The following is a 12,662-nucleotide window of genomic DNA, read 5'->3' as shown; positions in this document are numbered from 1 at the left end:
CACAAGTGCAGTGGAGATGGAAGGGGGTACGTGCAGGGGGCAGGGGAGGAGTGGTAAGTGCTGAACACGTGATCAAAACAGCAACAGGTAGTGTGGGCAACAGGAGGCAAGTGCAAGAATTAAGCGCAGACAACATGTGTCTAATAAGTGCGGGTAAGGGGACTGTAGGGATGCAGATACAGATTGAGTGCATCTGGGTGGGCAGGGATCAGGGCCTGGATTCAGCGGGTAGCCAGGTGCCCAGTGCAGAAACAGACAGAGATCAGCAGGGGAGCAGAAGAGAGAAAGAAGAAGCAAAGAGGAAGGTCTTCAAGTGCTTCGGGGAATAGCCAATTAGGCCAAACACTCTGTGCCCTTCCTCAGACTGATGCATCCCACAGCATTGCTGCATTCCCCAGTAACACAATGCAGGTCTTCGCAGCAACCACGTTGGCCTTTGCACTTTGTACAAAAATACTTATGTTTGTCTATGGCATTTTCTGCTTTTCGAACATCAGAGGGATATTTTACCTGCAGACTTTTTTTTTTTTTTACATTTCAGGACCATTAACTGTGAGGTGTATGTTCCAGAAATGCATTCAACAGGCAAGGGGGGATTATAGAATATTGCGTAGTTGTAACAAGGAGACACACATTTTAGGATGTGGAGACAAGGGAGCAGGGTTAAAACCCAGATCTCCCAAATGAATGTGATCCTGGGCAGATCTCGGTGTTCCCCTACTCTGTAGATCAGCTCCCCTATCTGCCAAACGAGGAAGTCCTTTGAGCCAGGCCAACTGAGAAGCATTTAAAAAGCAGACCAGGGCGGGGGGAGAAGATTTGCCACAGCAAAGAAAGGGTCACTAGCCTTCAAATGAGCGCAAACCTGTACCAGGAGGAAAGGGCACATTGGTGGGTTTGGAGCCTTGGCATCATCAAGTCCCAGAATGAAGGGGGTGCACCAACAGGGGGGTCGGTGCTTGAAACAGAGACAAATACCTACCTCCACGTGAAAGGGTGGAAGGACACGCGAATACAATAAACGAATACAAAAATCTGAGCTCGATTGACTCAGTCGTTTCTCCCCGAGACATGGGTAAAAGGAGGAGCAGTTGCATTTGACCACAGGGAATATCTACAACACCTCACGTGGAATGCGCCTGTGTGCTCACCCCTTCACCCCAGCGATGGCACGCCCCTGTGGCTCCAACCCTGGTATGCTACGTTATGCAACAATGGACCTGTTGCCTCCTTCTGCTAGTTACAAAATAATGCGGCAGAATCCGTTCTCCTTAACTGCCGGTACGCAAATGAGCTCACCTGGTCAACTGCAGGTGCAAGGGAGCCCCGATCTTGACGTCTCCCTCTGTCTATTTTTGGCAGTGTCCTGGAAGGACTTCCGTGGGAACTTTCTACCCCAGCTGCTATTTATAGCGCCTGCTCCAGGAGTGCGGGGAGGCACGTTATCGGAGCTTTTGGCCAGCTGGGGCAACCCCCCTCTCGTGCACCGGGACCACGCCGGAAGCAGTGCAGAAGCGTGCCTCTGAGCTCAGGCGTTGCGTAAATGTATAGGTTTTAAAAGTCGCTGCCAGTTGCCTCCTGCCTCCTGTAGTCACCAAGGTGGATGAGAGTTTAAGCTCGCGGATCTCGCCAGGGTTATTAGATTCATAAGTCACACCGAGTGGTGGGCGATCCACTGAGCAAAGCACAAGTTCTCGCATGATGACTTCAAACAAGACACACTACATTCCAGCATCTGTTGGAGAGACTGGATTTTAAAGCACGTCTGTCTCCAGGACAGCAGAGGAACAATGGTGAGTACACCGCAGACCATTCCACGCACCTTAAGCAGAACAGGGTGATTTTGGGGCTACCTTTCGCAGGCTGCCCCGCTTTAGTGGCGCTAAAGGTGGCCGCGCGCATGCCGAAGTCGCCGAGGCCACCTAGGCAGTGTGTTTTATGGAACTTTCAATGCAATCCTCTTTGACTCGCGATGGCTTGCATGTCAAAACTTGAAGCTCGGGGCTCGGATTGCTGCTGGCCGGGCATCTGATCAGAACAGGTGCACGTATAAGGCAGGCTATGCTTATTGTTTGGGGCAGAGGTAACGGCACATGCAGGGCGAGAGGTAGGACCACGCGAATGCAGAACGGGCATCGCCTCCTTGAGCCCAGTGCCCGGGGCATTCGGGCGCCACTGTGAGTGAGTTTGGCAAAGGCAGCGTTCAGGTGCCAAGCTTGGGGAAGGAGCCGCGCGAAGCCACGCCAAGCCTCCCGGGCGTGCCCAGGGCTGTGGGTGCCTCCTCTCCGAGGTGCTGACTGAGACTGAGACTCCGGGACGGTTTCAGCACCTCGGACAGAGGCTCTTGTGTGGTGGATCTCACGCACACGCACCAACGCTTTGAGAACCAGAATTTGGAAGCCCGGCGGCGGTGGGAGTGTGCCTGCCAGCGGGAGGGCGTGGGTGCGGAAGCGGGGGAAGGGATGGGGGAAGTCCCGTCCCTCTACAGTTTCCCAGCGTGAGTTTTGTCGCACTTCTGAGTTGATTAGAATTGGAAATGTCCCGCCTCTGCAGTCCTGCCAAGCGCGATGCCTGTAGCGTAGCTGCAATTTCTCGCCCTCAACCCTGCTAACTTTTTGACATCGTAATGTTCGCCTGCTAGATAAAGTGCGTACTAACTTTACGTGCGTACCATATAGACCCCCACCTACCCTATCCCCAAACAAATACCCCCTCATATGAACCCCACCCCTTGCAGTCCTGGGCTGTCACCCACTTGCACAGGCATCGTATGCAACAGCAATCGCCTGATCACCCGTACTAATGCAAACGAGGTGGCGAGTATATGGCGATCTATAAAGGGACGCGTTTGCCTTCATCGCTGTAAACTAGGCACCGTATACGCACATGTGTAGGGTTATTGTAATGTGAACAATTAACCATATTTCTGATGTGTCCTCCACGCTCCTGCGAGAGCCATCAGTTTAACGCGGGTCTGTTTCTGGCAACACCCTAGCTCTTTTAATCAGAAAAGAACTCGTCGCGAGACACTCAAGGACAAGCAGCAGTGATTTTTGATTTCTTCCTAGCAATGTAGCTAATAATATTGAGACACGGAGCTAAAAATACAAGTTCTCTCGTCAGCAGTTCGAGCGTCTCGCAGGTACGCCTGGGGACCCGGGCTCCTTAAAGGGGCTGCTCGTGGTGTTTCTGGAGCTCGGTTCCCGAGGCTCTGCACTAAACACACAAGACACGGTATGTGGCCAGTCGTGGGGTCCGCTCTGGGGGCTCCGCAGACTCGAGCCGCCCTGCGCCGAGCTGCGCACCGGGCTGTATGTAGCCGGTGGATTCTGCGCTCCCGGAGACCCGCAGACACCTCGGCAACACGGGCCTGGAAGGGCCGAAAGGGGCAGGGGAGCCCCGCTGCGCGCCGTCACAGGCTCCGCGGGGAACCTGGGTTCCGCGGAGCCAGTAGGCGGTCGCGGCATCAAACCTGCGAGGGCAAACCCTAAAGGGGATCTACCCTCCCCCTTGCTCCATAGCACCCACCCACGCCCCCCAGAGGAGACTTCTCTGTTTCGTGCGTGGCAGGCTGGGCGCTCGGTGCGGTGGAGGAGGCAGGAGGCAGGCTCCCCTTGATACAGCCCTGCAGTGCCTCCAGCCACAGAAGGGTTAACCTTACTAACAGCCCACTCGTTAACCCTTTGCAGTGCGGAGGAAAGTGTATGCCATTTCAGTCGACTCATGTCAACTCGTGTATTCTTGCAAAGTGCTGGCTGCCTCTCAAGGTGAAACGCCGCAGATCTGTCCCCGTTCCTGTTCCCCTTTACATCATTCTATCAACACATGCATTACTGTGACTCATTCATCCCTCCACATATCTATCCATCTATCTATCTATCTATCTATCTATCTATCTATCTATCTATCTATCTATCTATCTATCTATCTATCTATCTATCCGTCCATCTATCTATCCATCCATCTATCCATCCATCTACCTACTCATCTATCTTGCTACCTATCTTTGCATCTTTAAACTATTTAACAACCTATACATCTATCTATAGAGATATCTGTCTTGTGTGTTATCTCCCTATCATGTATATACCGATCTATCTCTTATCCGTCTATCAATCTATTATCCGTATCTATCATCTTCTATTGTAGTCTCTGTGTATCTGTGCGTCCATGTATCTAGCAAGCTATCTCTCTCTTGCTAGCATCTATCTATCTATTGATCTATTGTCTTCCGCCCATCGCGTATCTTCCACTGCCCATCTCTCATCCCGCCCTGTATCTCACTCTCCTACCGCCAGACTAATAGAGACATGGCGTGTTTTCCTCTCCGTGACATTCATCTCTGCCCTAACATTTCCGTCTCCTCTCTGGTGCTCTCCCTGCCCTTTCAGCGAGACGGGAGCGAGATAACCACCCGCCCCCTCCTCCGCCCCTCTCCCGTTCTTTGTTCGCTCGCCCTGTTCTCCTCGTTGCCCCTTGTTTTTTTCTGTTCCGTTGTTTTATCCTAGGAGAAACACCTAACCCCCCCCCCTCCCCCCGGCCACCTGCTCCCCCTTCTCCCCGTCGCATCTCTACGAATCGCCGTCACTTTTTGCTCCACACCCGCCCCTGAACGCAAGACTTTAATAACAAAACATCTATGCTATGAAAAGCTATGCGGACCACTGGGTTGGGCGCATACTGCAGGCAATATCGGGTACGGGTTGTCAATGGGTCAAATACGCTGTGCGTGTGAAATGCGTGCACTCTAAATGGCACGACCGCCGTGTGTGTGTGTGTGTGTGTGTGTGTGTACTCACACATCACACACAGGCTATATGCTACAGATACGTTGATCCCACACCCAGAAGGGAGGGCACTTGCTTGGACGCCCGACTCCTACAGGGGGTCGCTGCTCCCCATCTGATGACATCCCCGGCAAGCAGCACAGGAGCCCCAAGTCACCGCCATCACCACCCACCCACCTTCGCAGATGGCGCTGCTTTAAATAAAGATCCGCAGGGAGCGACGCTTTGAGTGGAGATTGATTAAAGCAGCGCAATTAAAGGCTCGGTGGCTTCCCCCTCCCCTCCGACCCCCCGCCGCCCCCGGAAACAATCCTTCTTCCCGTTTTCTCCTGTAACTCGGGCAGAACATGACGTACGGAGCCGTCAATATTATTACATTCCGCGCCGGCTTGATGGATGTGCGCAAGGCGGCTTGTCAGGATAAATGGCGCGCTTCACTCTCCTAGCGGCTTCCCTTGCTGGCGAGCCCGCACCTCGGCCTAATTCAGTTGCTACGGTTGCGAATGAATGCATCATTAAGGGGGTATTATCCTTTTAGTGTACACGGCAATTTATTTGACAGTTCAACAGAGCAAATTGTAGGTCCCTGCCGCTCTGGTGGGAAGCCTGTTTTCCTTGCTAGCAGGAAACATTGCCAGTCTCCTCGGCGGCGTCTCTTCGAGCTGCTTAACGGCAAGCCAAGAAGAGGCGGCGGCATTGCCCGTCTGAAACACCCCCGCGCCACCCCCCAAGGACTCGGGCCTGCCAACGCACCCTTCTACCGAGACTAGTGGTGCACACGCACTGCCATACACTCACGTTTTATAATGGCTTACATACACATCGAACCCAGAGGGGCAGCCCTGGGACTGCTAAGGGACATATTAGCAATTTTTAGAATTAGCATTGTATGCTAAGCATGCAATAAAGGGGAAGTCAGTGAGCGACGGTGACGGTACTCTTCTCCTTTCCCTTCGCAAACAAGGTCTGCATTGCACTGTGTGTAAATCACTGTGGTGTGTGTGTCTGAGAGGGCATTGCGGAGAGGAGAGGCAATTCTTCTGGAAGAGGACTAGGGAGGTTTGCGCGTCTGGTTACATTAACCTCTAATTCCCCTATAGAATAGGAATGGAGAAGACAAGCCGTCCTGCTCCTTGTTGTACTTATGTGGTCCCTGGAACCCCTCAACTGGAGGTGCTTCCTATAGTCCTTCAAGCACTGACTGCTCTCTAGGTGGACCTGCCTTCTTGCCCCTCCCCAAAGTGCTTTAGTGGGCCCCAGACCCAACAGTTCCAACGCACTCCTCTCGGTAAATGGCTAAGCTAATGGGGAGATCACTGTGTCTAGCTTTGGGAGATAATTGAACGGAGCTACAGAGATCTGCCCAGGATCACACAGCGTTATTTTCCTGGGAAAGCCTGATTTTGAAACTGGTGCCCGTTTCCACAGCTAACTACTGGGTCACATGTAGTCCTTACACCCACAAGAAATGTTATGGTCGTTCCTTATTCACACAAGTGCAGTACTTTACTTGATTGTGTCTTATCATTAAGAGCACCTGACAGTTGAAAAGCATGTTCAGCTAAAATGTCTGTCTAACTGTTGTGATGCAGAACAATGTTTCTGGTGATGGGGCTTTTTTTTCAGCAGATGTATATGTTTTCGTAAAAAGGATGAACGTCCGACCCAGGAACAAATTGCATTGTGGGCTCAGGTGCACAGCTACACCATGGAACACCTGCCCAGGTGAAAGGTCCAATTTTTTTTATTTTTTATTTTATTGTAAAACTTCAGTTCAATATACAATATCAAACTGTTGTTACATTAAATTAAATTAAATCCAATCCACCTTCCAAATCCCAACAAACAGTCCAATATAGTTAGAGTTTTCTCCACTGTTTTATTTCATATTTCCATGAAAGCACAGGAACTCAATTTTTCTCACAAGATGACACTACATGGCCAAGTACGGAAATTAGCAAACAGCGATCTGCCCAACATCACACTCTTGTGGCCAAGTTATTAAGTGGAGAAGTTGTGATTACATCTTAAAACTCCCTGTACCGCAGCTCACAATTTACATACTAGAGAAGTTTTAGAATTGGACTGGGCGCCAGTATGAAGGACAGTCTGATACAGATAAGAGTCTAGCACCTTTGGTGTCGATGTGGAGAGACCTTTTCAGTTTTTCATATATCACCTTTTACCTGCATTTAGCCTTCTGATAATACCTTGGAATGTTGGCATGTAATGTAGCAGAGGCACAGGAAAATAAAATAATACGTTTAAAGGAACGCATTTGCGGTCAAGTAGGGAACCTTCGATAAAGACCCAGATCTTGTAGTTCCACATCACCATTTTGCCCATTGGGCAACCTCTGGGTTTTTGAGTTTGATAGGAAGCTAGGTGAAGGAATACCAACCCTAATATAACGGGTCCCATTTTGAGGGCACTCTGAGCTTTTTGATATTGCCTCTTCTACCATTTCTTTGACATTAAAGGAACACATAAGAACAAAATGGATTTGCCCAAGATCACAACATTTCCTTATATAGATCATCAGGATCCAAACCTGGGTCTCGAGGGTCCATGGATAGCAACATACTCCTGTTATACATTTATGATATGATATGTTATTTATATCGCAATTAATACCCAGAGGTTTCTAAGCGCAGACCCAGAGATCGAACCTGTGCTGCTCCATGTCGTCTTGCTTCCAAGGTGAGCACGTTGCCGCTGAGCTATCCCCCCGAGACCACTGAGCTATCCTCCCGAGACATTTGAACGTGATGAAGGGGCTGGTAGCATGCCTGTGGTCATCAATCCTTATAGAAAAGAGTAGCATTATGGGGGTCCTGATCAGTGTTTCGAAGCAGTACTTACTACTACAATTTAGTCAGTTTATAAGTGCTTCTAATTTTTGAAGCTAAGGGCACCAAGGTATAGGGATATCGTGATTAGGGCACTATTGCATAATTATGACATGCAGGAAGTGAATTACCAATAATGTTTCCCCTAAACCATATTGAAGGGTTTAAGTTTGGCCCTGAAGAAATCGCCAACAAGATTCATTGATTGATTCATTCATTCAACTGATCCACCTTCCGAGTATGCTGTGCTCCCTGCTCATTTATTATACACCCCTCACCACTAGGATGCAGTTTATGTCAAGGCACTGCCAACAGAGGCACGGCCGCATACAATTCTAGTCAAAGATCACACAGTTTGATGCACTGGGAAAGATGGGAGATACATCTAGGTTGCCTGGATTTTAGAAGGGCACTTACCTATTGGAGCACATCTTATTGCAGGCACAGGGCACACGCCACAACATTGGCGTCGCCCCCAACCCCAGATTGGACCGCTATATTGCATCATTGTAAAGGTCTCGGGACAGGTTTTCCGCAAGTGGCCATTCCTCTGGCCCATGTATTTGTGCTCTACTGAGCCCACCAGATCCACACTCCAGTTCTGTTATTTCCTCCCTGGAAAGTGCTGACCAAAACGGGGCACTATTTCCATTCTATTGTCCTGGCACAATAACATCCAGGGCTTGAATTACAAACCCGTTTTACAATGGTGCCATGCCATTGGCAAACATTTTGTGAATCAGTCCCCAGTACCTTCCAGATTTGTATGTTTATGTATTTCTTAAAACTCGGGGGGACTTATGCCCTTTCAAATTTGCCAAAGAAGGAAACTGAGATGCAGGGAACCAGCCAAGGATCACACAAATGTGACCAACAAGGGGATCCGGGCTAAAAATCCTTTATTTGCTACCCTAGCCGAAAACATAGCCATACTTCTTATCTCCTCGTTATACCTGCACAATAGGCCATTAGCCGGATACGTTCAATCCATTCTCAGCACATAATTCTACAGATAATATGTCCTTAGTATTTCAAAAATTGTACACACATTGTTATGCACAACCATTTTTAAAGGCAGTCATTGTGATAGAATTTGTTGACTTCCTTCGACCTGGTATCAGAAAAGAGTAGAGTCATTCCCCCATGAATGGAAAGGTAGACAGTTTGTTTGTTCAACCTAGGCAGATGCGATAAGGATGTGCCCAAGGTAATAAAAAAAAATGCAGCCAAGAGGGAAAGCTGTAATTAAAATGCAAGCCTCCTGGTTGCACAACTGCTTACGCCCTACATTGTATCTTGGCGCAGGGAGTGATCTACTTGTAAATGAAGAATGCCGTTAAGTCGAATTGAACGTGAAGAACTTGTTATGATGAATTGAAAAGTGATTAAAATCCCTTTTAAAATAGATATTTTTCACCTAAAAGTAAATATTGTCCTTGTTTAAAAAGCATGCAGACCTATTTTGAACGTGCAGGGGAATGTGGTCGTATGGGCGTTTGGGAGATTCAAGGACGCAGAATATACACACATAATATACACGTAATTATACTATAAAGTTAATGTAACGTAAAAGAACATTCCATAATTCTGGGGAATTCCAGTACTGCCTCAGCCGGGGGGGTCATCTACGCAGTGATGCACATATTTTACATTCAGGTGCCAAAAACAAAAATAATAAAATAACAGGGCACATTTTCAATCTTGACTTTATACATGGTAACTCGGTGTTTCTGTATTTATATGAGCTAATGTAATTAAATAGTGAAGAATTACAAATATGGGATTTTGTTGTATTTTATTTTTTCTCCAAATCTACAATATAATTTACGTAATATCCATTGTTTTCATTTTAAACCTGTCATTGCGTGTTTCTTCGTTTTTTTTTTAATCACACAATGCATGTCAAGAGAAACATGCAGCACGTGTTGTTGTTGATCACCACAAAAATTTCCTCAGCGTGTTGGGTGTCTTGTCCAATTGAGATTATCATTAAAAATATATATATATTTCAGTGACATTTTGTCATGAATGACTCCACAATCCAATTAGGAACCAATTAAACATGTAGTTAATTATTCAATCCCACATCGTTCTCATGATTTCATGACCAACAATATTCTGAATCATACCTAAAATGGTGGCACTGCTGGTCTCTTTAGCCCAAAGGGTCTTGTTTGTGGGGTTCCCTCCTTTTTTAATTTAGGGTTTTCTATCAGACTTTAGAATGTTTCAAAGTGCATCCACTTGTGTTCAATAAGGGATCAGGGACTAGGGTACCAATTTAACTACATTACCACATCAGAACGCAGGGAACCAATGACATTAGAAGTAGCCTGTCCATGTTTTTGTAGTCCTGTCGATTTTTTAGCAACAGCTTTCAGACCATTTCACATTTTCCCTAAATTTGTCATAAGACGTAAACGAGGTACATGAATAAACAGTGATTTGATCAACACCACAGAGTTAGGTCACTTATGCAGGCCAGTATTGAAACCCATTACTCATAGTTCCACTGTCACCAAAAAGTTAGCAGATGGAGTCTGGGCATGTGGATGGGGCAGATTGCTCACAAAGGGTGAATGGCCAAGGTTTTGTCAAATGTATTTTGAATAGCACTGAATGTCAAGATTTGCACTGTTTCTAAGCACAGACCATTTTGGCAGGTAAGCAGGTAGTGACTTGTCAAAGCCACACAATCTAGTCAAGAAGGGATGGAGGGATGGGAATCAGGTCTCCTGGTTTCACGGTGTAGGCATATCCACTAGACCGCCTCTATAATGACGTGGACGGGAAGGCTGGTGGGTGTTTGTCAAGTGGGTTGGAGACCCTCTCAAAGTATTTTTAGTTAATGCTTATTAAGAAAAATAGCCTACTTTTAAGTGCTTATAATTTTGAAAGAGAATGGGACGTAGTACGTTTCTGATTCAGTTAATATCACACACTGTGGTTAAGTATTATAGGCAACATTTTAATGCATTTATCGTGGTTCCGGGGCCAACAACTTGCCTTGTAGACCACTTATTTTGGTTAAGCAGCTAGAACTTTGCTGTGGAATTTTGGGGGTTGTGTCAAAAGGGTATAGGTAGCATACTCTACCTGTATCTAGCTTGCTCATGTGCCTAATCAATTTTCGAAGAGAAGAGAAACAAATGCTGAATATGAGTTCAACCAAGTCACACAATTTGGTCGTGCGGGGGAACTTGGAATAAGATGTCAGGTCCCTTGATCCACGGCCAATTGCTTGTTCTCTAGATCACGTCGGTGGAAGGGGACATTAAATCATTGAATCTAGGACCTGCCCTAGCAAAGGGCCACAATTCTGGCATCCTCTAGGGAATTCCTGCAGTCCTTGATATGCTATGATTGGTTATTTATAACATGCTTAATACCCAGAGACGTTTCTAAGCGTGAACCGGGGGATCAAACCTGTGTTGCTCCGTGTCGTCTTCCTTCCAAGGCGAGCACATTGTCCCTGAGCTATCCTCCCGAGCTATCAGTAATGTATCTAGTGCTTATTACCAGCATCTAGTCTTTTTCTAAGGGCTCCGAATGTTCGCAGACAAGAAGAATATATTCATGAAGCAAGTTCTACAAGAAATGATTTACTGTAACCATAAATACAAATATGAATTGCCTTCATAAAAACCATGACCACTGCTTTCCTGGCAGAGATAGCTCCATCATTGATTCTACCTATCAGTGGTTCATAGGGGATGTTGTCAGATCGGAAATGAATGCTGGCACGGCCAGTATTACATTGTTATAAAACATTGCTTCAAAGCAGGAGAAAAGTGAAGGAAGATGGCATGAGACATTGAAATCACAAGCCTGAGGCATGTGCTCCAGATCCAGATTAGGACGGAAAACTCAAGGGTGATGGAAGGGCAAGGAGAGAGGAAACGGTTCAGGGGACATTAACAGCTAAACCCAGAAATTGCATTATAGCTCCTGACTAGGAGGAAGCCAGATAGCGAGAAAAGGGGTAAGGAGAGGGAGAACACTTTGGGGGGTATGTTCCAGGACCCGAAGAGCGAGAGACAAACGGAGAGAGCAAGGAAAAAGAAAGAAAGAAAAAGAGAAAGACAGAGAAAGATAGATCGCATGACTAGGGGGGAAGGAAAGGAGGTCACTAATAACTCCTGGGAGCTTGCAAGGACATTTCCTGAGACTGGATCAGTTTCAAGGACAAGACAAAGAACCAACTTTACATGTTCCATTGAGCAACAGACAAGACAGTAAAGCTCCTACAGATAAGGTGCCCTGAAGTCCTGGGAACAACAGCCGCGCTCTTTAAGTTCCCACACAACAATGGTGGGAATGTAGAGCTCAAGTAGGGATATGAATTCGGGATGCATCTCACCAGGAAAGGGTTATTGTTTGCGCTGATTGCTGCATAAATAGACAGATGTGAGCCTACAGAGTTTACAAATGGAAACTTGCTTGCAGGGCGGGTGCTACCATGGGAGGGCCATGGCTGCCACATTAAGGAACCTCTTGGAGGCTAAGCAGAGTCGAGGAAGTGTGAGTCAGTAAAAGGATATTAGGAAGATACATTTTCACACTTGCTCTTTGCCGGCCACCTAAGTTGAATGCCCTACTCTCTGACGATCAGCAATGCGAAGGCTGGCCATGCAGTCCTGTTCAGTCAATCCACAACTTGAGTCTCCCCAGGGAATGCATGGAGATGTGTCTCTTGTGATGAGGTTGTCTGATGATCTTGGGGCCCAGGAAGATGTTCCTCACACTCTTCTGACTTCACTGGCAAGCACTGGGTAGAATGCGCCAGGTCTCTCAAAGGGCACACAGGCAGATTGCTGCTCTGGAAAGGGGGTACCTCATTCACAGGATGCAGAGGTAGATGGACTGGCCTGGGCTTCCTCACTGCATTACCAAACCCAAATGTTCCTTGAAGTCTTCAGGTACATAATGGATTTTGCTGTTCTGGAACAGTCAGTCCCTGTTTTGTTTTTCACCTCATGTATGGAGTTTGATGAGTCTAGCATCTTTTACTTGCAAGCAGGAAGTT

General features: G+C 47.3%; 1 protein-coding gene across 1 annotated transcript in view; it reads left to right on the top strand.

The window, feature by feature from the left end:
- Window positions 1-1,591: 1,591 nt before the first annotated feature.
- BDNF (brain derived neurotrophic factor) overlaps window positions 1,592-12,662 on the top strand; it is a 405,855-nt gene continuing 394,784 nt past the window's right edge. The window contains exon 1 of the mRNA XM_069623514.1: window positions 1,592-1,793. Coding sequence (XP_069479615.1) covers window positions 1,791-1,793 — 3 coding nt within the window. The 5' untranslated portion in view covers window positions 1,592-1,790. The remainder of the gene's footprint in view (window positions 1,794-12,662) is intronic.

This window comes from Ambystoma mexicanum, chromosome 11, assembly GCF_040938575.1.
Source record: "Ambystoma mexicanum isolate Mex_15411 chromosome 11, UKY_AmexF1_1, whole genome shotgun sequence".
NCBI lineage: Eukaryota > Metazoa > Chordata > Amphibia > Caudata > Ambystomatidae > Ambystoma > Ambystoma mexicanum.
This window is presented reverse-complemented; position numbering and strand designations above follow the sequence as displayed.